The 26,779-nt window shown below is 34.1% G+C and overlaps 1 protein-coding gene across 2 annotated transcripts in view; it reads right to left on the bottom strand.

Moving 5' to 3' along the window:
* Positions 1-1,179: 1,179 nt before the first annotated feature.
* The window catches only part of LOC133321048 (protein diaphanous-like), a 40,634-nt gene continuing 15,034 nt past the window's right edge, over positions 1,180-26,779 (bottom strand). Inside the window, exons 2-6 of one of the 2 annotated variants that reach the window (XM_061530151.1) lie at positions 19,159-19,463; positions 3,422-4,762; positions 2,807-3,340; positions 2,214-2,744; positions 1,180-1,733 (exon numbers count right to left, since the gene is read on the bottom strand). In XM_061530151.1, the coding sequence (XP_061386135.1) occupies positions 1,255-1,733; positions 2,214-2,744; positions 2,807-3,340; positions 3,422-4,762; positions 19,159-19,462 (3,189 nt within the window). In that variant the 5' untranslated portion in view covers position 19,463 and the 3' untranslated portion in view covers positions 1,180-1,254. Of the gene's footprint in view, positions 1,734-2,213; positions 2,745-2,806; positions 4,763-19,158; positions 19,464-26,779 lie in introns of both variants that reach the window. The other variant, XM_061530150.1, reaches the window with a different exon arrangement.

The following is a 26,779-nucleotide window of genomic DNA, read 5'->3' as shown; positions in this document are numbered from 1 at the left end:
ACCAATCGCCATGAAATTTTGCATGTAGGATAGGTTTTGGACGAAGAAGACCCCTATTGTAACAATTGGTAATGATCGGTAAATATTTAAGGGATCATATGATCGGCTCCATGCGAAATGCGTTTCAAATATCGAGTTACACCCATTTGCGTTGACAGACATTCTCAAATACCATCCAAAGAGTATGCCACTTTGATAATATTTAGTACCTAGGGAGAATCTAAAAAAACAAAATTTAGGTAAATTTCCAAATCATCGAAAATTGAGGAAACCGCTATATTGGGAATATGGATTCTCTACCAAAGGCAGACACGCGGAACTTAATATAGTGGGTGGAGGGCATACAAATCTGTCAACGTAAATTGATCACTTTTCATACGGAGTTGTTTTCTTATAATCGTTAAATCGGATACATTATTTTTGTGTATAAATTTTAAATTATATTTGCTTTAAAAATTGTGTGTTAATTATTTTCATTAATATTTTTTTTTAATAATGTTGATGCTGGCCTAAGCCCTAGCACTATGTATGTATGAAACTAGCAGTCTCTTAGTATTTTACCTACTGATTAAGAAAATATTGCTCCAACGGACCTTAACTCTTGTAGGATGTTTAGATGTAGCCAATATTAATTTTATTTTATATCCAATAAAGTAATATTAAAAATCTTGTCTTTGTCACATGATTCTGTTAACGATAATTTTGCTATAACTGACCTGACCATCAGTGTTACATTGACCCACAAGTTTTTTTTTCTGTTATTCTTAGTATGAATAATGTCACACAATAGCCAAATTCGATACCATTTAACTAAAATCGGAATAGTCCTGGTCATCCTGTAGAATAGTAACATAAATTTATTTATTATTTTATGTTTGTTGTTTTGTTTTTTATTTTTCTGTTTATTTTTACATTTACATTCTTTTTTCGATGTATAAAAATAATGTTTATTTTAAATAGTTAGCAATAGTTTAGAATTTAAGTATAGTAGTTATCTCAATGTTCGGTCTTTGTAGATAGTAGGATCTCACGTCGTTATAAAAAATGATAATAGAATAATAATAAATGTATTTTTTGCATTATTTTTATGACTTAATGACTAAACAAGCGGCATTTTTTTCGTTTTGTTTCGATTTTTTTAGTTAAACTTAAAAAAGTGAAAGAAAAAGAAAAAAAACATTAAAAGAAAATCTATATATATGCATATATACACAAAAACAAAGTTCACGAGTTTAGGAAACACAATTTGTTTAACTAAGCAGAACCCATTAATGCTTCATTGGCCAGCAGTTCTCGTGACACTAAACCGGATGGTGCAACTCTTGTCCTCGACCGCGATCGACTTAATTGTGCCCTACGTTCGGCTCCAGCCGGTCGTTGTCTTCTCTGTTGACGATTGTTTCGACTACCGAAGGCCGAACCAGTCTGCAATGCCTCCAACAGACTGTCCATGACACCCTCCTGGGCATGAGCTGCATCCATATCGACCAATGCCAATTTACGTTGCTGTCTTTCCATTTGTTCACGCAACGATTGTTCGCGTGCCTCTTGTAGGCGGCGCTTCTTTTGCTCCTCTTCACGTTGCCGCAGAATCTCTTGATGTGCCTGAAGGAAGGCATCCTTAAAGGTTTTAATATCGACAAAGAATTCTTCCATCGTGTATTTGGCCGGATCGAATGCAAAATATTCGCCAAGTTCTTTGTATAGTCTTTCCATTTGTACTTGCATTTTACCTGGAATTGAGAATGAAAAAATATGAATTATTTGAAAAAAGTTCTGAAAATATAGAACACTGTACCCTATAAAAAAATCATATAAAAAATTTAAAGATTTCATATGCAAGATCAAAAAGTCTACGTATAGAAAGTTCAAAAGGTGTATCATAAAAAATCAGTGGCCCTTCATATAGGAGACCAAAATGTCTTTCAATAGAAAACCAAATGGTCTTCCCAAAAAATCCTCCAAAGGAAGACCAAAAGATATTTCCACAGATGGCAAAAGGTCTTCGTATAGGAGACAAAGTGAACTTCATATATATGACTAAGAGGCCTTCGTATAGAAAACACTATAGGTATAGAAACCCAAGAGGTCTTCGTACAAAAGACCCAGAGGTACTGATAATACTGAAGATCAAGAGGTCTTCGTATAGAAGTCCCACTCATTTATCACATGTTTTTTAAAATGTTTCACACTCTGCCCCCCTTCCCACTTACCCAACACATCCACCTGCTGTCGACAATCAGCAGCAAATTTACTCATTACTTCTGAGAATTTATCATCCTCACATTGTGGCACTTTGTTATTTTGCAGATCAGTTTCAAGATTCTTAACAGCAGCATTCATTTGTCGCATTGACTTTTGTATTGTGTCCAAATTGACACGTGACGCCTTATCGACATGTGACATATCGTCATAGAATGTCAAGGCGTCAGGGAATTTCTTCTCCACCACATCAACCAAATAGTGTAACAGTGTGTGTTTATTTTCCGCATCCTTGGTGTTTGTCAATTTGGTTAGATAGGATATTTCAAAGCCATAGGCTAATTCATTCTTTGAGCCAGAATTCATGTAATTACCCATAAGGAGTATCAATTCTAGAATTTTGGAGAATTTTTTGCTGTTGCGAACTTCTTCACAGGCAGCCGTGCCCGCAACAATATCCGGCTTAATGTCCTGAACCATATCGTTAAAGGTTAACTTAAAGTTGAGATTGTGTAGACGTGGCGAGAGTCGTTTAATTTCACCTGCAAAATGGAAGGGAAACGTTATTATCCTGGAAAACGAATATTACTCTGCCCTCACTTACCTATCGTTGCTGCAAACTGTTCTATGGGCGGTAGAGGTTCACCTTTGGCCTTGATCTCCTGCAATCTCTTCAATTGCTCTGGTGGCGGCAAATATTGTATCAATTGTTGCAGAATATTGGAAGACAAAATATCAGTATCACAGCGTAACAGACAAATCTTGATTTGTTCATATGACAAATGCTTCAGGGAACCACCCAATAGAATTAGCAAATTCTGTGCCGATTTACCATCCAAAACTCTCAAGTCAATTGTCTTCTTTGTTAACGTTGTGGGTTTATCCACAGAATCCTTTTGATCCTTCTTTATGGGTTTGGAAGAGAATTTGAGAGCCAATTCGGCAAGTAAATCATCCGAGGCCAACTTATCTTCTTCACATTTAACCCAAAATGATTTCTCCGACATCTTTTGGGGAACAATGGCTTTCCAATTGGCACGTTTCATGGGATTTTTAACTTCCCACTTCTTTTTGGGTTTAAGGCCATGTGGCAAGACCGGCGCCATTGGCATCATCATTGGTGGTGGTGGTCGGGGACCTCCAGCCATGCCGGGCATTGGTGGTGGTGGAGGACCACCTCCCATACCAGGCATTGGGGGCGGTGGTGGACCACGTATACCACCCATACCCGGTGGAGGTGGTGGTGGGGGAGGTGCTGGGCCACCACCCATACCTGGTGGCGGAGGAGGTGGTGGCGGACCCGGCATTCTTGCTCCGCCTGGCGGTGGTGGTGGCATTGGAATATTCACCTTTGGTAATTTACTTGGCGATTGTGCCACAATACCATTCTTCTCCATATCCTTGATTTTCTCCTCCAAAAGGGCCACCTTCGCCTCAGCCTCCTGTTTGGCATTTTCCAACTGCTCAATTTTCTTTTCATACTCCTCAGCACGTTGTGACTCTTTGGCCTTGGTCTTTTCCACTATGTCATCCAGCAGCAGTGAGGTATCAATATTGAAATTTCGATTTTCGAAATTCGGATCACAGTAACCTTTGTGAAAGACAATTTGCGATATGCACTCCTCAATCAATTGATAATATGCTGGCCGGTAATAGAAGTCATCACGAATATACAACAAATGCTGCATTATCGACAGGAAATAGGGTTCGGCAGGGGTATCGGTAACTAAGTTCTTTACAACCTCAAAACAATCCGTCACATCATCCATATTATAGATGACATTGTCGAATCGCTGGATAAACTCCTCGAAATCATCCTCACGTATCTCGTTGAATATCTTAAAGTGCTGTTTCAGGGAATCGTTGTTGCTCACCTCCACCATTTTCTTGAAGTCATCGAATTTCGCGTACAGACCCATACGCATGATTTCACAGCGCAGATGGAGACGGAAATTTAAATCGCTGGGCGTATTTGTGAGGGTATTGATGAAAATTAAACTATGACAGGCCAATTCACGACGTGGATCCAGTTTTTCCGATATAAACAGCGAATCGACAATGGGTCGAAAACGTTCTCCCGACTTGTACGATGTTGAGGCTGCCGTTGTTATGGCCCGCAGCACCTTATCGTAACCATTACGTTCATGTACCAAACAAAATGAGGCCAGTAGCTTGACAGCTTCACACATTGTAGTCACTTTGCGGGGATCAAGAGATTGCGCCAGTAGCAGTACCACAGTATGTTGATCCGGCGTTAGAACCAAATTTAAACCCCATGTATTATTCATAATGGCTTTAAGGCATCGTATACACTCCAGTTCAATGCGATCCATGGAACGTTGTTCCTTTTTACAGCGTCGCATCAAGTTGATAATCTCATCGATACCCTCCTCACCGAATTCCTTAATCCACGACAGTGGATTATTTGTGAGGGCAACACGTAAACTTTCAAGGCAGGCATAAATTTTTGGTTCACTGTGTTCGCCATTACGCAGGTACTCTATGTAGTCGAGTGGTTTTTCAAATTTGGAATTGGCTCGATGTTCCAGGGAATTTTTACCTGTAATTAGAAGAAAAAAATTGAGTTAGAAACAATACTTAAATCATTAGCAACAACTATTGAATATTTTGAAAATGTGAAAAAATTTGATAGTTTGTCAACAAATTTTGTTTATCAGTTTTCAAGTACTGCCGGATAGTTTATGTCGAAGATTGTCTTGAAGAGTTGCCTATGAACCCCTAACTCTGTCACTGTTTACGTTTAGCTGTCTTGGCTAAGGTGTATTTTTACATTTCTGTCTCGACCTCTTGACTAAATTCGAAACGATTGTTGCGTAGTAGCACAAGTTTCAACATTCTAATGAGTTGGAAAAACGTCTGGGATTTAAATATGAGGTTAATTTTAAGTAATTGAGGACGCTGTGAATGGACCTCGGGGTAAAGTGCAATATCTTGAGGTGCATCCAGGCAACTGATCACGAGGATTTTTAATTAAAATGCCACGGCCTACAAAAAGACTTGGCGTTCCTTTTAACATTTGCTTCAGCGGCATAAATCCGTTTCGCTTTTAATTGAATTAACCTCCCGACACAACAACTAAAAGAAAAAGCGACAGAGTTTGAGAGGAAAATCGACCAAATTTCAATATTTAAATCGGATAAGTCGTTAAAGAACTAAAGATGTACTGATGAAACCCGTTATGAAAAATGTAACTCTTAACCGCAGCAATAGATATACCCCATCAGAACTAGAAACTTTTGTTGAATATTCGTTTTCCCAGAACATTCTTTATTGGAAAAACTCTATACAGAATTTTCCCTGTAATCGTTTTTGAATAGATGTTAAGTTGAGATTTTATGTTTGTTAATGGGAGGTCATATCCAAAGTGAGTCTCTTTGCCTTGTATAAAGATAAAGTCTGTTTATACTAGAGGAAAAATGTTTGAGAATATTTTAGGGAGTAAATTCAGAAATCATAATCATAAAAGTAATTGCATTTTTAGTGGGAAAAGAAAATACAATTTGTTGTCTGTAGTATTTTTTTTATGACTGTAATAAAATTAGTGTACATTTTAAATAATATTACGATTATAGAGTGGCATTGCGTCACTATTATTAATTGTTATCGATTTGAAATTAACAAAAATGTAGATGTTATGACATCACACTTAACAGAAAAGCGTTAAAAGCCTTTGGACGGCACAACAACTACATGTAGTATCTCATCAGTAAAATGCAGTTTTATCTTTTATACCCACTTCTCAAAAAAAAAAAAAAAAAGATTTCATAAATTTGCAATATTAGTCATACCACACGTATAGAAGGTGTTTTTGTATGGATTTTTGGTTTGTGTGAGAAATTTTATTTTTGTTTTCATTTTTATTTTGGTTTGCTGCTATTCTTTGGTGTTGTCATTTCCATTTTAAGCAAAAATGTATATAAAACAAATGTTTAAAATTAAAAATGCAATCAGAATGCATTAGTTAGCACACAGTGTGTAAAATTGTATTGTACGTTTTAGATTTATTTTGAATATATATGATGACTTGATTTAATTAATTTAGAATATTGATGGAAATATATCGGTTATTATTTTTAAATCACATAAATAAACCAAAATAAAACCACGATGTAGAAATCAATTAAGTAATTTAGAGAATATGTTACTTGAACATTAAAACTCAGTTTGGGTCTAATATTACTCCTAGATCGTAGGAGATCTTAATAGTTATAGCATCTTTTAAGATTTAAAGATATTTTATTGGAGCTACCAAATAGCCAACGAATGCAAGTCCAACTGTAAAAGCTTAGATTGACATCGTTAGTACTTTGGAAAAACGAATAACATTGATTTATAGAAAAATAAGAGGACCTAAGTGAGATATTTCGGAACCACAGATAATACAGTAATATTTCTTGGCAAGTAACTATGGAGAGGAGAGTAATGGACCAAAGATTTCATATATATAGTATATAATTTTACATATGGGATGCTTTACAATAATAATTTTTGAAAATTTGTAAACAAGTGGTACAAAAACTACAAAAAATAAATAAATAATAATGCCGCTTAAAAATAGTTTTTTTTAACTTTTTGAACTAAAAGTGTGCAATAAATACTTTCTGTGTATATCTTTATTTTATGTCAGCTTCAACGAATACAGAATATTTTCTTTACAGAAGATTACTTTCTAGTCTACCAAAATTATTGATAATAAAAAAAACTAATAAAGCATTTTTATTGAATTTTAGTTAGTGTGCTTATGTTTGAATTATTACAGAGGCACGTATGGAATCACTGAACGAATCAAAAGGGGAATATCGGTGTACAAAATTATGTAATAATTGTATTGTGTAATAATTATACCCTACACAACTATGTTGTCAGGGTATTATAGCTTTGTGCAGCCCCAAGAGTTTGTAACGCCGCGAAATATTGGTCCTAGACCCATCTTTAAGTGTACCGATCGTCATATCTCGACTAGCTGAGTCGATCTAGACATGTGTGTCCGTCTGTCCATTATAATTTGTAAACACGATACAGGCCGCAGTTATGGACCAATCTTCACGAAATTTTGCATGTAGGATGGGTTCTGCCCAATGAAGACCCCTATTGTTTTTGGTAAAGATCGGTTAATATTTAGGGGATGAAATGGACCAAAAAAACTAAATTGTTGTCTGATTTTCTGGTCGCTCCAGAGGCCGCAATTATGGCCCAAACACCGCGAATTTTTTCATGGAGAAGGGGATTGGGCCAAAGAATAAGCATGCCTGTTTTGATAAAGATCGATCAATATTTAGCGGGTCAAATGGACCCTAACTTTTGTGTGAAAAATGATAAAATTTGTATTCTATAGCGTATATATTTACTCCTGAATGACCTAGTATATCCAAGAGCAGTGGTTGACCTTTAAATTGATACCAATTAGATTGTGGTATGTACTCGGATGCGGGAGTTACATTTAAATATTTACAGGTGCTTATGTACTAGATATTATTTAGTTACACATTACCACACTGGAGGCGGAAATACAGCGCGGAACGCTTTGAAAATTTCCATGAGGATCCAGGAATGGTCAAGGATAACGCCTATAATTTTCGGTGATGATCAGATAATAATATTGGGATGAGGTGGACCGAAAACTTAATTTTTTGTGTTTTTTCTAGTCCATATATAGTCCACAATTGAAAGTCGAACATCATAACACAACCCACCGTGAAGGGAATCTGGACAAGTACTGAGAAGGGATTTACTGAATATTAGTAATATTTGTTGACCTCTAGTCGGTCAAGAGGGTGTAAATATATGGAAATATTTTCCATGCTCAGAATATATAACCACAGAAAGTTAGTTAGTTTTCGTGGAAGTTGTGTAGGGTATCATATGGTCGGCCCCGTCCGACTATACTGCTCCGCTCACTGGTTTTAAATTTTTTTAGTATCCTGAATTTTGCCTATGAATTATCATTTCGGATCATTTCGAATTGTAGATTCCACTGTCGAGGAAACCAGAGATAGCTGTGCATAATGTAAAGGCACTAAATAGTACTAAATTCAGTTGGTTTTAGGTGTAATTTGTATTAGGTGATGAAATTGTGCAGATAGATTCTTAATTTGGAGATAGATTCTTTGATGTGGAGTTCGATGTTGATGTGCTGAGTTAATATAACGATGTGATGTCGGAAGGCAAGGATGTGTAGAGAATGCAGGATTGAGAATAGAAAGTTGCAGGACATTGTTTTTGTAGCAGCCCCATTGCTTTTACACAATGGGTTGAAGTGCAATGTTGCCGTTTTTGGACATTTCGGACCAAATTTGGACCGAAAAACAAATACATTATCACTTTCATCCGATGGTTGGCCATTTCGATCCATATTCACGCTAATAATTTAATAAGTCGCATGGCATTGGGTGAACGAACTGAAAATGTTGACAATAAAGTTAAAGCTGGTTTCAAAGGTATATATAAGTGGACTGAGATAAATTTGGAAATGTGATGAAATTGCAGCTTCTCAGTTTGGAAATTCCGCCTAGTATAATAAATGAGGTGTTTCCGTTGTAGAGGAGGAACACAAAATTATAAAAATAATTAGTTAATTAAATAAATGAATTACTTCCACCATAAGTGGTATCTTCCCCACAAAATATTCGGTATTATAGAGATTTTTGACAAATATTTCAGCCGAATTGGTTGTAATTTGCTACGTTTGCTTCTTATTGGGTATCAAATTTCCTTTCCAATAATGATGGGGATGGATTCTCATTAAGTAGAAAATCTCCCATCAAAAAATGTTATATATTGGCCCATTTTTCCAGGTAGCTACCATGTAATGGGGTACCCGGTTTTTTGGGCACGTTTTTAACCGAATTGACTTTAAATTGATTTTAAGTGTTCTCGAGGTTCTCTTCGCCTATATAACGCAACATCCTAAATTTCGGTATTATAGGGAGCTTGGACACATGCTTTAACCAAATTAGCTGTATTTTTATATTTTGGATTCTCATTGAGTAGGAAATCTCTCTAATTATTCGATATTTTGGGGGGTTTAGACATACTTTTCAACCGAATTCGCTCTAATTTGATTTATCAATGGTAAAATTCAACATATGTATCCTAACAGACGTCGTTTGTTCAAAGAAACATTCACGTGAGATGAAATATATATATATATATATATATATATATATGTGATATGATATATGTGATCTTTATCTATATGTAAATTTTGTAAATCGATTAAAAGCAAATTTGACACACACTATTTGGCATGCTGCACTGTTTAAAATTTAATATCAAGCAGACACCCATTGATTATTTGGCGTACAATTAACATCAATAGATCAAAATTATATATGGAAGTAACTTACATTAACTTCAGTACATTGTGTCAATCGGCCTAGCTATGGATCTTTAGTGCACCATATACTTCAAATCGGACGAAAATATATATAAGAGGTATATGTAAATCTGAACTGATTATCAAGAAACTTAGCACACATCAGTCTAGACTTAATTCAGTACGCTATACCGAAATTCGTTCAAAAATCGGACGAAACTATATTTGGGAGCTATATCTAAAACTGAATCAATTTTAACGAAACTTAGCACATAATATCCGAGACTTAATGCAGTACGCTATGCCAAATTTCGTGCAAATCGAAAGATATATAGGGACATTGGTTCACAATTTACACTAAATCGGACGAAAATATATGTGGGAGCTATATACAAATCTGAACCGATTTTCACCAATCTCAATAAAATTTGTCTTTGGGCCAAACAAATGAGCAGTACCGGATTATAAATGCGACCTGCACTTTGTTTACAACTTCAAATCAACCGACGGACGAATGGACGGACATGCATAAATCGACTCAGAAAGTGATTCTATGCATATTCTTGAAAGGAACCATGTGTCTATTTCGTGTCTTTTGGCTGTTACAAACATATGCACAAAGACATAATACCCTGTACTACAGTGTGGTCAAGGGTATAGTTTTCATAACATATTCCCCATATAAATATCCCGATAGACTTAAGAAATTTTGAATGCATCCCACGGAGTGCGATCTTTTTACTTGTTTTAAATGTGTATTGTTAATTTTTAGAAAATTTAGTTTTGAATGCCTATATTCTAAAAACGGGTTTAGACCCAAGTACGTTTGCATGAAATTCAGTTCAGCATGTTTGGAATGGACAAGTTTGTTTGTCACAAATGTAAATGTCTTACAAAATACAAAATTTAAAAAAAAAATGAAAAACCACGATTTTAACCCTTTGTGGCCCAATGTTGCCCACAGGCAACAAAATGTTTTAGAGCTTATATTTAAAATGCTGCTAGTAGATATATATTCTTTGGATTTCATATGTCAAGTCCTGATTATGGACGATACATATCACAAGAAAAATCTAAAAAATTCAAATTTTTCGTAAAGTTATAAGCTTTTTAATATAGAGAAGAGGTCAAAAATGTGTACAGTACTAATTTGTGTATACAGTCCAAATTATTTAAATCGCTTCGTATTCGAAATGTACAAATTCTGCCATCAGAATTATTTTTAATTCTTTTAAAACAGAATATAGAGAATACTATAAAATGATTTTTTCGTCCATTTTGCATTTGGTTTTCTAGAAATTGGGCTTTTATTTTTCAGAAAGAAAGTACTGTATCTCCCGAAATCAAGGATGTAGCGATGTCAAATTTTGTCCATATCATATCTAGGATAGTTGCATTAAATCTGTGAACAGCAAATTGTTCTATGATTACGGGAAAAAATTCGGGGCTCAAAGGGTTAATTCAAAAACTTTTTTCTATGCATACAAGTCTAAGTAAATGGAATACTTTTAGATTCACTGTAGTTATATTACTCACACAAATATGAACTGTGTTGTGTGTGTCTAATTCGAAAAATTTATTCTACCAAATATGCACTGTTCTATTTCAAATATGGTCATAATAGAAATATTTTTTCCTAATACAACGTAGTTCACGTTTTTGTTTTGTCCGTACGAATACCCAATCCAAATTTGCAGAAAGGAGAAAAACACATCATTTGAATAAAAAATATTTATAGAATTAGCACGTTTCATCCGTCATAATGAAACTTATGACTTTCTCTCGTTTATTGAATGAACTAAATTCTCATTGTATTTCTTTCAGTTTTGAAAATTGCTCTTTTATTTAATGTTTATTTCTCTTTCTCGTGTGTTGAATGTTTAAAAATACAAAACATTGTTGTTTTGTTTTCTTTATTTTTGGGCGATAAAAAGTCAAGGTCATTGAAAATGGCGGTATCATTTTGTATGAAGCGTCGTGCTGCGGTAACGGCAAACATATGTTTTACATATTCCATTGGATAATCAATGTGAGCATATATACACATATATATTGGGGTGTAATGGTAAAGAAAATTTGGGATGGGATGTGAATAAGGGAAGAATATTCCTGCTGTACTTCGAATTTCGTCGCATTCAAAGGATATAGTTTTAGGTATTCATTTAGGTGTGCAGTGATTTCATGGGCTGTGAAAAATTATTTCGTATTATTTATGTATGTACGAATTACTGAAAGTAATAAATTAATCATAACTTTCTTACAAAATATTTATTTTATCATAATTGGTGGCTGACAGCAATAAAATATTGTTTTCTTTCTTGTCCATCCGCCATACGCAATTCACCTTGTTACGACGATGTCATTGCCAGTAATAAAGTCGTTAAAAATCGCCATGAAAACATTGTTCTAAAATTAATTGCTGATAAATAAATGTCGTCGTCAAGTATTTTTCAATTTGTGTGAGTTTTTATCGCCTTGTTCCAAATTAAGTTAATTCACACCTCACAAAATTCGAATAGCAAATATAAAGAAAAAATGTCATCTCCAAATAACAAAAAGAACAGCAGTTAATATAAATAATAAATATAAAAAATAATAATTGTTTATATTATTTTTGCGTTTGTCCATTCACTTTGTGAACAATATATAATAATAAATGCAATGACAAAATGACAGAGACAAAAGAAACTGGCATAGCAAAAAATAAAATATATATATAAAAACAAATATTTCCCACTTAGTATTCTATTAACGTTTTGGCATTATTTTAATTTTTATTGCATTTTTTGTAGTGTTTTTAATAAATATTTTTTTTATTTACTTTACCCCCACACACACTCACACACAATGTCGTTTTACCACTTATCTAACACAGAGGCGACTAATATTATTAGGAAGATGTTTAACGACAAAGTGACAGGTAGAAGACAGACATCACGTAAAAAATTATTAATTATTTTTGTTTTCCTTCCACATATTAGAAATGTTTGTGATTTGTTGTTCGCTTTTAGTATCTATAATATAACGGATATTCGTTTTGAAATTCGAAAAAATGGGAAATCCATATTTGGAACCGAATATTCATTTTATATATAAAAATAAATTTAATTGAATAATGCATTCCAATTGTAGAAATAAATGAGGTTTCAATATTTGTTTTCTTTTACCGAATAAAAAATCAGTGAAGAAATTTTATCAGGAATTTTATAGGAAACATACCAAAAATATGGGAAACATACCAATAATTCTACAAAACAATTATGTACAAAAAATACAAATTTCAGCAATTTTTAATGGGGTTTTCCTAAAATCTGGAAACCACAAAACATGGACTGATACTGGTAGAGCATAAAATCCTAAAAGAACTGCAATTAAGATAGCAAAGTTATATGGGGCTATGCCTAAAGGGGGACCAATGTTGATTACAGTGTGTAGGGATTAGCGAATATTTGGGGTTATCATTATATAAGGGCTATGCCTAAATAAGGACCGATATATGGCAACTGCGAACCCAATATTTTAGTTTTGTATGCCAATTCTTTTTTTCTGGAGGTATCATTATATGGGGGAGATGCCTATAGACTGGCCTATATATTTCATTATCGTCAGGTTCGAGTTTTTTATCACGATATCCTTAGAAGACGGAATGATTACAACAGATGGCTAAATCGTCTTATCCCCTCTACTATGTTAGAATACGCTTATATGGGGACAACCCCAACACACGGAACAAATCAGCTAACCATTTTAATATAAAACAAGGGGTTATAGGGGGACCACCCCAAAAGGTTGCGAATACTAATAATTTTTAGTAGGGAGATTTTTTACCATATACGACGACAAAATATCAAATTACAGCGCTCAAGAACCCCAAAATACCGAAAATTCGATGGTACCTTACATGGGGCTAACCGAAAAAATGGAACTATATAATTTTTGCGGAGAAATTTGCTACCCAATATGAACTCAAAGTAAATTACAGCTAACTCAGTCGAAAAATAAACTTAAACCACAAAAAAAACCAGAAAAATTGGACATATATTTATAAATTTTAGTGGGGAAATTTGGTACCCAATAACAACTCAATGTACCAAATTTCAGCGAATTCAGTTGAAAAACGTGCTCAAGCACCCCAAAAAAATAAATTTGGGGTGTACCCATATATGGGAGCTATGACTAAACGTGGACCGATATAGCCTATCTTCAATCTTGACCTGCACACAAAAGACTATGCAAAATTTTAGCACCCTATCTCAATTCCTTCAGAAGATAGAGTTATTACAACAGACGGACGGACATGGCTAGATCGTCTTAGAATTTTACCCTGATCAAGAATAAATATACTTCATAGGGTCGAAAATGAATATTTCGATGAGCTACAAACGGAAAAACAAAATTAATATACCCTCCATACTATGGTGGAGGGTATAAACAAATGTTTTGAAGTGCAGGGTTCTGACCCCTGTTAGTTTTAAGCTTTTGGAGTAGTCTAAATTTTGTTGTTGTTTTTTTATCGCTCATGGCCCTTTGGGCTTTATTCTCTTATACGAAAATAATTTGAATTGAATTGAAATATTACGATGTGCACAATTTGCACCAAATTAGTTACACCCTTCGAATGTTATCGTGTGCAGCAGTAAGACGGACGGACTGACATTTAAAAAAAAGTCTAAAAATTGGCTGAAACGGATTTGGTACAGTCACTAAAACATATATTCCCAAGATTTCTTCATTATTATGAATTTGCATGCATTTGCAAGAATTTTATAAAAAAAAAATTAGGACCAGCTGAGTTCTAAGCATGAATTTGTTATAGTAAGGAACTCCAGGGCTCCATACAACGCAATTTACTTTGCGTTCGACATTTCCTGGTGCATTGACCTCAATAGACCGTCCAAGCATTTGTACTGGTGAATAGTGTTTGAACAAATTTCCTACCATTGGAATCGTTGTGCCAGTTTCGTCATTGTACATATGAATATGTTTCTTAGTTTGATTGACAGACCATTTCCACAAAAAATATTTTTTTATTGACAATTGGAATTCACTTTTTTCTATTTTTAAGAATTTTAACGAAACTTAATGAAACTTTTGCATAAGTCGGAATGATCATGACTTCCGACAGGTAACCAGAAACAAACAAATTGTCTAGACAGGAAATATGTAATATGTAAACTTAAAAAATGGAAAAGGGTGCGGCGAAAATTTAAAATACCTAAAATCGAAGGGAGAAAACGAAAAATCGAAACAATTTTTCTAATAGTATATCAAAGGTCCTTTGAGACTCACAGTGGCCGAAAGGTCCATCATCATGGACTTCACAAATCAGCGCTTTCTAGAAAAACGTTCAACTGTGTTTTACGATTGATTTTTTATCCATACTTATATAAAAACTTGAGCTAAATAATTGTGCTATACAAATTAATTGAAATACTTAGCATAGACCATACGATTATTTAAAAGACAAAAAAAAACAAAAATTTTTTGCGACAAATGACCTCTAGACAATATAACATTTCCCCGCGGCATACATACATAATTTATATGCACATAAAATTCAAGTTAAAAAATAAATAAACACAAAATTTGTTTGACACCACATACCTAACACCTAAGTCATGGCCGTTTTTTTAGATATACAATTTCGAAAATCATATTTATGTTAAGTGTTTGTTCTATGAAGTAGTAGCAACGACAGCATAGCACATGATTTGAGTGGACAGACAGAGGTTTTTAAAATCCCACATGTGTTTATTGCACGAACAACACCACCTCCGCCACTGCTCTTCTACTCGAACAAACTCTGGATGTGATATTCTTATCAAAAATTTTGTTTGCTTTAACCACACACATTCATTTTTTTTTAAATATAAATAAACAACTTTTTAAAATAAATTTCAATGCCAATTGACAAAATAAAAAATAGCTAACGGTTTATCGAGTAAAAGATAAAACAGCGTGAGTTATGAACGAAATGGAGATGGGTTTAATTTTCGTAAGATAATATTAGAAATTCTACTTTCTAAATATTCTTCTATGGATGAAATTGTCTTTTAAGGGGACCCCCCCTATTCTCGGGGTCAAAATTTTTGTTGATATAATTCTAACACCGTTGTAATTTTCGGATTCCGATGTTCCAGTGAGGAGTTATCATGCCCGCCATCAAAAATAAGGACTTCTCTTTAATTACAAAAAACAACAACAAAACAATAACAAAAATTTTTTGTAAATTATTTTTCTTCTCTTTTAAATCTTCAAATATATATGTGCAAAGTTGCAAACCTTAACAAGCATTTGTATTCATTTACCAGCCCATTGAAAATCTTGAAAAATTAAAATATATTTTCTATTCATTAAAAATTCACTTTTTTCATAGATTTGATAACGAATAATGTGGCAAGTTTATTGAGTTCCATTCAATAACCACAAAAGTATGATTTTAAAATAAAACCGATCATTTTAATTTTGCGTAAAATAATACATAATTACATATTTTAGAATAAAAATGATGAGCCATGACCAGGGTGCGGAGAATGATTAAAATACGTCCTTTCTCACTAATGCTCACGGCGAGAATTCGAATGATTTCAATTTATCACGAATAATAAAGTTACAATGAATGAACTGGCATTTGCAATCTCTCGCGAATGTTCGCATTGTACGAAAAATTCACGAATGATAAAATTTCGCTGCAATCGTCTTCGATTTGTTCTTTCGCGAGCCTTTGTTGCTGAAGAGCATTCTTTTGAAAAAGAAAAAAAAACAAATGTTCGCGAATGCTAGCGGGCGCTGTTCAAAACCGCACTAACAAAAATATCATAAACAAGTAAACACACCCAGCGAATGAATGTGTGTGTAGCAGAAAGGGTTGAGCACAGGGATGCAAAAGTTGGTAATGCTAGCGGGCGCTGTTCAAAACCGCAACTAACAAAAATATCATAAAAAAGTAAACACACCCAGCGAATGAATGTGTGTGTAGCAGAAAGGGTTGAGCATGTGTGGAATAACAAAACACATGCCCAACAACTATTGAATTCGCGAACGTTTGTTGTTATCCTTGTTGCTGTTTTGAAAATTCGCGAGCATTCGCGACTGTTTGTTTTCATTCGTGAGCGAATGTCACAAAGAATTTCAACCGATAAAAGAAACGAAGGATCGTTGTTGTGTGTTCTCACTCATTTGTTATGTGTGTGCGAACAATCATTTGGTAAAGAATTTATCGTGATAAATTCATTCGTAAAATGAATCCAAAACGAAAAGAACGTATTTTGAATCATTCATCTTAGTTCGGTCTTTGGGGTGTACGTGCTCCTTGCGAATCGGTCGGCAGGGGTGGGTGTGGTAGGCGTGGGAACAAACGTAAAAAATGTGAAAAACAGGGTGTAGCAACCCAGGTTTTTATGTTTTTTTCTCGATTTGTGACTAAGCCATTCATTTCACGGCATTCGTCTTAAATTAAAAGTAGAAGCATACACAATGAGTACAACGTCCCTTATATATCGCTTTTCGAAAATTTATCTGCATCTACCTTTAAACGATGCTGGCATTTTTAAGCTCGATTTTGATTTTACCTTCGATTTGAAATTACCTTCTAGTTTCAGGCGCAATCTGGAATTTCCAAAAATCAATTACAGGATTGTTGTACTAGGGAATCTGAGTAATTTGATAAACTTTTCTCGTATGTAATACACAGCTTCACAGTAACATTCATCCAAAAGTGAAAATTTTGTGCTATTCTAAAAAAACTTATTTTTCCGGCAAAATTTGTATATCATTGGGTACCCGCGATAAGATTTTTTACGTTCCGGATAAAATCAAATCTTCTTCCATTTACTAGAACGGCGGGAACTGGTCTGCCAAAACACGAAATTTGGCAAAATAGTGTTTTTGAAAATATCGCGGATTTAAAACTTTTTCTGTGAATCATTTTAGTTTCAATAAAAGACCTAATACGGATTTTGAACTTTTGCGAAAATAGAACTTTAAAAACTTCAACAAAAAGAGAGATGTACCCAATTTATCACAAAAATAATGTGAATTACTAAATCCATGGTTCTTGATGGACAGTGTTGAAATAGCTATATATAGATGAAAAAAAAAAACATTAACAACAATATTTTTATATGAACAATAGGAATTTATTTAACATGATTCGGAATTTCCGATTTGGGCCAAATATGCACCGTTTTGTTGTGTGATTTGTTGCCATTTTAAATGTAACTTCATAATACCCCTCTCATAGAAATCCTGCTCTCTATTTGCAAAAAAAACTCTAGTAGTCGATTTTCACAATTCTCTCTAAATACCAATTTTTTTATCATTAAAGAAATTTTGCAATGGAAGAACAATATGATAATCGCTTGGTGCCAAGTCCGGACTATATTTTCTGGTGAATTGTAAATGGTTTAAAACAGTTTTATGTCGATTTTTAGCTCCTGGGCGATGTTACGACTGCCAACATTCTAGTCAACTTCGATCATTTATCCGATTTTATCGACATTTTCAACAACCAAAAATTCCTGAACGGAATATACGAAACCAAAATTGCACATAATAGGCTGTTACAGTATCGGAACAATAAACACCATTCACCATTTTAGCGCTTGGCTTGCATTCTTTTTTTTTTTTTTTTGTCAAAGAAAAACTGTAAAATGTACCGAATTTTCTTTTTGTTCACTTCCTGAATAACTCACAATTGAATGCACCAAATAAAAAAAGCAAAATAATTTTTTACTGCGAAATATCACCCTTCCAACGAGCATAAATCTGAAACTGTTTGATCGACGCTTTACGAGAAATCTATCAGTACAGCCATCTGCCGAAGAACTAATGGATTTATTTTTCCCTATATTTCTCTCCTATATTTTTATTATTTTTCGCATGTTTCGCGAAAATGTGCAACTTTTTCACGGTTATTATACTATCTACATATTATTATATGTATCAACCAATAGTTTGATCGCCAACGGATTCCGAATCAGAACATTTTTCCCTACATATATACCAAAAATCATTGATGTATTATTATCGTATACTTTTTTCCACTGGGTGTAGATCCTTATGAAGTTTATAATAACGGACCAGATACTTTATGAAATTTTAATTCTTTTCGCGGACTGTGTTTTTAGCTTGTTTTATTTTCTTTATTTATCTTATTATTATTATTATTATTTTTTTTTTTTTTTTGTTAAAGCCGCTTAAATTTAAAAATTCTCCAAAAATATTGTTATGTTATGAGCAGAATTCCTGTTCATCGCCTATTAATGTAGATGATCACGTGGTCTTACACACCCAATCTGGTTGTAATTTAAAAACGCTACACATAATTGTAAATACAAACATTCATGACCTTTATGGTTAAACAAATCTCCACTGTAATGGTATTTCCATAAATGAACGAATAATGAATCATGCACTTCCATTTTAATTTACTTCTTTAAGCGCCTAAACGTAAATGAAACCGGAGAATAATTATTTTCAGCAACGAAGTGACGAAATATAAATAGAATTCATATAATCTTATCTATGGAATGTTGGAACATCACATCAACGTTATATGCAAGAGATATGATAAAAATAAAAATAAAAAATAAGCGGAAAACTAAAACTTCGAAACTTACCTTTCAAATGCATAAAAATCATTTTCTGTCGCTCGGTTAACGATTTCGCCAAAAGCGGACCCCGTTTGTCCTTGGGTATGTTCATATCTTCTAAAATTTCCATAAATTTTGCATCCACTTCGGAGTCGCTTAGTGCCCGTACTGTCTTTTCCAACTCTTGTATATCGAAGGCAGCATCACCATCTGCCGATGTGGGTCGTCCCGATAATGTGCCCGTACTGTAGTTATTGCCTTTGGCTTTTGGGCGGCCAAACCAACTTTCCAAGAGGCCGCCGCCCGATTTATTTTTGTCATTTTTGGACATTCTAAAAGCAAAAATGTGCATAATTTTTTTTTAAATTAATTTTTTTTTGGATTCTTTAACTAAATAGTTTAATAATTTATTTTTATTGAATTTAATTTTTCGTGATTAGGCGTAAATCCTGGCCGGCAAATTTTATTATTTATTATGACTGGCTTGCGTGGATGGGAGTGTGAGTGTGGGTTGTAGTGGCGAAAATTCACAGCTGATAGATATTAGCCAACAGCCATATTCGTCGTCGTTGTCTAGTCGCCGTCATACGTTTTTGACATTTTATTTGTTTTTTTTTTTTTTTACACCAAAGTTCCCTCCGTAATTTCCTTTTTGTTACTGGTAGGAGTAGAAGGAACTCCCAAGTTTGTTGTTTATTTTGAATGGCAGCCAGCCGGTCAGGACCTATACCCTGCCACTGTTCATTCATTATTTCTTTACGTAAACATTGAACCAATGCCCTGTTGCAGCAATTTATGTTTCATTTCTCTTTTATCACAATTCTTATATTCCGCTGTTTTACTATGACGGGCATCTGGAACTGACTGACAGAGCGAATGAGCGTTTGCGGTGTTATGGAGCAGCGAATGCAAAAAAATCTACAACAGCCATATGCGAGAATGAACAAATCTTTGTTTACATCCAGAATACAGAGTTGCCTTATCAGCTGTGTAACAAAACCACATAGGGGATTTTTTTGGAGATATAGAAGCAACAAATCGAATCATGAGTGTAAAAATTAATCTGAAGTAAACATTTTAGGAAAAAGTTCAAGTTCGGCAGAGACGAACCTTGGATAACAAACGAAATTGGTGGACGGGCAAAGTCATAGACCTATGAAGGCTAAATTTTTTAGGTAATAAGATCTTCCAAGGGTTGCTAAAAAATAAAAAAAGTCTGAGGACTTCCAAAGATATTCGAAAACATTCCAAACTACTTAGACTAACTTTCCGGGATTTAAAAATAATAATGATCTTATAAGCCCTTGCAAACATCTGAAAAGAACTTCCAAAGATTTGAGAAAACCTTCCAGAATTTTTAAAAGAATTTTAAAGGTCTGAGAAATCCATCCAAAGGGTTTAGAAGATATTCGAATAAGACGTCATAAATAAACGTAAAAAGTATTAGAAGACATTTAAATATCTTCCAAAGATTTTCAAGACCTTCCAAAATCCAAATTAGAAAATATCGTAAAAGAACGTCAAAGTTAATACAAATCCTTCCAATGATCCTAAAATATATTCTAAAGGTCTTGGAAAGGCTTCTCAATATCTTTGAACATCTTCAAAAAGTTAATAAGGTTTTCAAATGTCTAAGAAGAACTTCGAAATGTCTTAAAAATCTTCAAAGGTATTAAAAGGCTTTGGATTCAAAGCTCTTAGATCCAAAGGCTTTAGTAGGCTCCCCAAAGTCCTTAGAAAACTCCTAAAGGTTTTTGAAGGCCCGCCAAATGTGTTGGAAATCATTCCAAACGTTTTAGAAGATCTTAAATGGGATTGAATTACCTACCAATGGTCTTCGAAACTTTTTCAAAGCCTTTAAAACTTTCAAAAGGTTAGGATGAGTTTGTAAAGGTCAAAAAAACCCAGCCAAAGACATGTAAAGACTTTGAAATACCTTATAAAGGGTACATAGAAGATCATTCCAATGTCTTAACCATCTTCCAAAGATCGTAAAAAAAATTCCAAAAGTATTTGAACACCTTCCGAATAATTTAATTGGGTTAAAAACCCTTCAATTGTCTGAGAAGGAATTCCTAATTTCTTAAAAGTTCTTCAAAAGTACTTCAAGTACCTTCCAAAGCCCCTAAAAGACCTTCCAAAAGTTTTAGAAAATCTTTCAAAAGTTTTCAAAAACCAGCCAAAATCCCTAGAAGGCAATCTAAATGTCTTTAGGGACCATTCCAAGGACATAAGATACCTTCCCAAAGTCTTAGAAAGATGTTATAACGATTAAAGGTCCCAATTATATAAAAAAAGTCTTAGAAACTCCACCAAAGGTCAAAGGTCTTCAAAAGTTTTCAAAAACCAGCCAAAATCCCTAGATGGCAATATAAAGGTCTTAATGGACCATTCCAAGGACATAAGATACCTTCCCAAAGTCTTAGAAAAATATTCTAACGATTAAAGGTCTCAATTATATAAAAAGTCTTAGAAACTCCAACAAAGGTCTTGAAGGCAGCGCAAAGTTTTTGGAGATCCTTGTAGAGGTCTTAAGAAGATCCGCCAATGATAGTAGAAACTCCTCCAAATGCCTTATTGGTATATTAAATGGCCTTCCAAAGGATTAAAAGGGCCCTCCATAGAACTCGGATCCGGATCTATAGGTTCTCTATATAGTTAATAGGTCCTACAGTCACAATATCTATAGAAGGACCGTCCCGTGTCTTCTGCAGCTAGAAGTCCCTCCACAAGTATTATATAGGTAAGAGGTGTAGGCTTCGTAACACTTCCCATATTCTACTATATTTAGAACACCTTTCCAAAGTTGTGTATGTATTTTTCAAGGTTCTCTACAGACGTAGTTAATAGGTCCTACAGTCACAATATCTATAGAAGGACCGTCTATATTTAGAACACCGTCCCGTGTCTTCTGCAGCTAGAAGTCCCTCCACAAGTATTATATAGCTAAGAGGTGTAGGCTTCGTTTCACTTCTCATATTCTACTATATTTAGAACACCTTTCCAAAGTTGTGTATATATTTTTCAAGGTTCTCAACAAACGGAAGACATTCCCCAGATCTTCTGTAGAACAAATAGCTTCCTGGGGACTTGTATATGTATAAAAAACTTTTCCCGGGTAGTATAGCTAATGTTAACTTGTGTAAGGTAGCACAGCTCTTCTATAGAAAAAAAATATTCTTTGTGTTCTCTATAGAGATACATTTGCCGGTCTTCTTTTCGATCGTTCTAATATCTCTTATTCCCGTCCAACCAACTTAGATATAACACCTTTGATGGGCCTTCAATTGGAAGAAGACCTTCCGAGGTTGTATATAGATTGGAAACCTTGAATCTTTTCGGAGAAAATGTTCAATATCTCAGGGTTCTTATTTTGTTAGACGATTCTTCTAATTTCAGATGATATCACCATGTTTCCGGAATATAGTAGGCCTTATATATAAGATATTTAATAGTCTTCTACAGATGTACGACTTACATTACCTTTCTGTCAATATAAATTCTTCCTCGAATCTTCAGGGCCTTCTAAATATTAAAAAATCTTACCCAGATCTTCTCAAGATTGAAAAAACTTCCACTAGTCAGTCTTCTGGCTGACCTTCCACCAACTTCAAAGATTTCCACAAAATTACAACACTACCTACCTTGCGGCCTTTCAATGGTTGAGGTGGGTGGTTAAGCGGTTATGAGCTGCTGATAAACACCCCCCCTAAACACCATGGTCGATATTACCTTGCGTTTCTCGTCTTTTCTTCTTGTTAAATATAATTTTTGTGTTTACAACAACAAAAATGCTTATAGTTTTTATTAAATTACATATTAATATTACTGCAATAAATAACATTAGCTCGACTTATTAGATGTGGTAGAATGGAACGATATTGCAGCAACAAACACCAAAAACAACAACAATACAATTATAAGAGCATAACAAATTTAATGCACATAATTACAATTTACCACATGTGTGTTGCAACACAAAACACAGTGCCTTATTCGGAACCAATGAATTAATACCCAACCCGACTAGCTTGGCTATTCGGTGGAATTAATATTCCAAAACAAAAAAAAAAGAAGTGTGCTCTCGCTCACCGGTGCATTACCAACCATCAAACTTCCCTCCTCACCACCCATCTAAACTGTAAATATAAACAAAACGGAATTGGCCGATAAAAAATTCAAATAAATTATAGTGGAAAAAACCAGCAAAGAACTGACGTGAAAAACAATACGGGCGACTAGCATTTCCTCTTAGAGGGGAAATGTGTGCTTGAAAATCATTTGAATATCCACCACATGGAAGAGAGAAAGCCATGCACAGAAAAAATACCGTTTCAATTTTGGACTGAAGAACGGAAGAATTATTGGCATTTTGGGGTTAAAATAAATCACTTTGGTTACAAAAATATTGAAATTCTTCTGAAAATCCCTAACTATAATTCAAAATTTATTATAAAAAAAATCCAAAATGTGTTTGGAATAGTTATTTCTCCCGGAATTTTTTTGTCATTGGCAAAAAAATATTTCGAATGATTTGCATTGTTTTATCCCCTCTCCGCTTAATAAACGGATGTTAGCAGAGTGACAGGTTCTCTCACAGGAGATCTCAGTGTGCAGACGCATTTACAAGAAATAGGGTACCTGGCAGAAGATGCAGAGAATGTTGAAAATACAACGAAACTTTGAAACATTTCCCAGCATATGAAAGCCTTAAAAGCCAATTTATGGAAAATGATACTATTCATGAAATAAGAGACCTATTGGATGTAAAGAGAAAAGACAGAAGGAAACAGTATTCCAAGTAGCTTACGGAGACAAAATCTCGCGATAGGAGATTCTAACATTACTTCTCGCATAAGAGGCCTTTTCACTGGATTAAGTGTATGCCCTATTATTGGAAATGTTAACTTATTACCTTCAGCCATATTGTATTGGTAGGTGTGGCCTCTTACCCCTTCTCATATTCTTTTATAGTTATAATACCTCTCACACAGTTGTCTATATGCAGATGAATAGCTACCATAATAGAACCCTGTGGTACAGGGTTAACGTCTTGTAACACGCAAAAGGAAACGAGATAAACCCATGGTTCCTTTTGACAATTTATGTATGTCCGTCCGCCTGTCTGTCTGTCTGTCCATGTTAAATTGTAAACAAAGTAAACCCATTTATAATCCGAATTAGATGAAATTTAGCACAGCTCATTTATTCGGTCCAAGGACGAACCCTATTTAAATTGGGAAAAATCGGTAGAGATTTATATATAGCTCCCATATATTGTTTCGTCCGATTTTCAGTAAATGGACCCAAAATATGAACGATTCGCATAAAATTTTACACAACGTACTGAAGTTGGTATAACCTACTGTGTGTTTCGTGAAAATCTGTTCAGATTCAGATATACCTCTCATATATATTTTCGTCCGATTTAATGTAAATGGTACACCAAAGTCCCTATTTATCTTTCGATTTGCACTAAAATTGGCATAGCGTACTAAATTGAGTCTTGAATGATGTGTGTACAGTTTCCTGAATATCGGTCCAGATTTTTTTATAGCTCCCATATATATAGCTTCGTCCGATTTAAAGTAAATTACGCAAAAAAGTCCCTATATATCTTTTAATTTGCACGAAATTTTGCATAGTGTACTGAATTGAGCCTATAATGTTGTGTGTTTAGTTTCGTGGAAATCGGTTCAGATTTATATATAGCTCCAATATATATTGTCATCCGATTTAATGTAAATGGTGCACCAAAGTCCCTATATATCTTTCGATTTGCACAAAATGATAAAGTGTATAAAGTTTCCTGAACATCGATTCAGATTTAGATATATCTCCCATATATATTTTCTTCCGATTTTATGTAGATTGTGCACTAAATACTCAAAGTTTGTCCGGATGGCACAACATTTTGTACAATTAACTGAAGTTAATATATATTAATCTCCGACAAGTTTCGTTGAAATCGGTTCATTTTTAGATATAGCTTCCACATATATATTTTTGTGTCCAGCCCGACTTTACTACTTTCCTCACTGGTTTTTTGTTGGCAGGATTTTTGACTTTTCGTCTATATTATAAGGCTTAATATTTTTGTGTTATTATCATTTTAAAATTTTTATTACTTATAAATAAGATTGTCCGCTTGATATTAATTATAGTTTGAAAATACGATTACATATCAAAGTCGATATAGGAACAAAATCTTTACCGATCGCCGGGCCTCTCTCGGAACTTCTGATAATGCATATTTGATTTATTTCTATTGGAAGTAGTATAAATCTAATTGGCATTAGATTCCTTACAAATTCGTCTTCGATCGACAAGCCTCTCTGGCTTTCTAGCAAAAAAAAGGCTTGTATAAACCAAATTAGGATTTATATTCCTTCCACTAAATAATTATGCATATGTCAACGTCTAAAACAGATGTGTCATCAAAATACCCAAAAAAAACAAAATCGATCGACGATACTATTTTATATAACCTTATTAGTCCGTCCATTCCTTATTTTTGAAACTAATAGATGAACCGTATAAAATGTTGTCAGCCATACCCTGCTCCAAAATGTCTGTGGCTTTGTAGTTCTAAATAAACAAAACCAAACATAAACACAAAGCGATAATGAATTTGAAAATATAACGTACAGATATCGTGGAACGATCCCCCTTCTACTCTTCCTCACGTAACCTTAAAAATATAGTCGATTCAAAGAAATCTAAACAGCAACAACAACAATAATTAGAACTTAAATTAATGGTAATGACATCATAATCGTAGCGATAAGTGTGAGAGAGAGAATATTTTTTGATGAAAACCACAACAGCTAAAATGTTTTTATAAAAAAATAAACAAAAGTGCAAATTATATTAGACAAAAGAAGAAGAAAAAATACGAATATCCATACAAATAAACATCGGATGAATTCATTTTATTCCATTTAAGTAAGTCATGAGGAGAACCAGACAAAATCAGCAATAGCAGATCAGCAGCACATGATTGCAAGGAAAACGATGACGGTGATAATGACAGCTAATCGCCATGATCATCACCATCTGTTGTTGCCTTGCAGCAGCAGTGAGACGATGATCAATCATAAACAAATAATTAATTCAACTTCGGCAACCAATCAGGCATCAGAAAATAGGTGTGATAAACATCATAAAGCTTATTACAGATCGTCATCAATATCCAGCTATCCAGTCAACAAATCAATTATTGGAAAAAGCTTAGTAAAGTGAAAATGCATTTTTACATTGTTTAACGGATTTTTTTTTTATTTTTCAACATTTTTTCAATCAAAATTTTCCAAATTTTCACAACATTTTCTTTGATGTCTGCAGCTCACCTGTTGAAAATGATTGGTGTTCAAATATCGATATCAAACAATTACTACAAATTGATAGATCAACAGACAGCCAGATGTACAGACACGAGACTCAACCGACACCTAATCAAAATTTTGTTTTTTGAAAGTTGTTTAATTCGCATGATTAATGAGGTAATAAAAAATATACACATATTTACAATGCATTTTCATACACACATATGTTGTAATCGATTTACGAATGTATTTCATATGGGGGCGGCATAAATGAGATTGGGGATTGTCGGTGTAATTTCGTAATGTTCTTCAATTAGTTTTTT

Source organism: Musca vetustissima, unplaced genomic scaffold (assembly GCF_032173495.1).
Source record: "Musca vetustissima isolate MV318-11 ecotype Yass unplaced genomic scaffold, APGP_CSIRO_Mvet_v1 utg109025, whole genome shotgun sequence".
In the NCBI taxonomy this organism is placed as follows: Eukaryota; Metazoa; Arthropoda; class Insecta; order Diptera; family Muscidae; genus Musca; species Musca vetustissima.
Note: the sequence above shows the minus strand (reverse complement) of the source record. Positions and strands in the feature narration are given on the sequence as shown.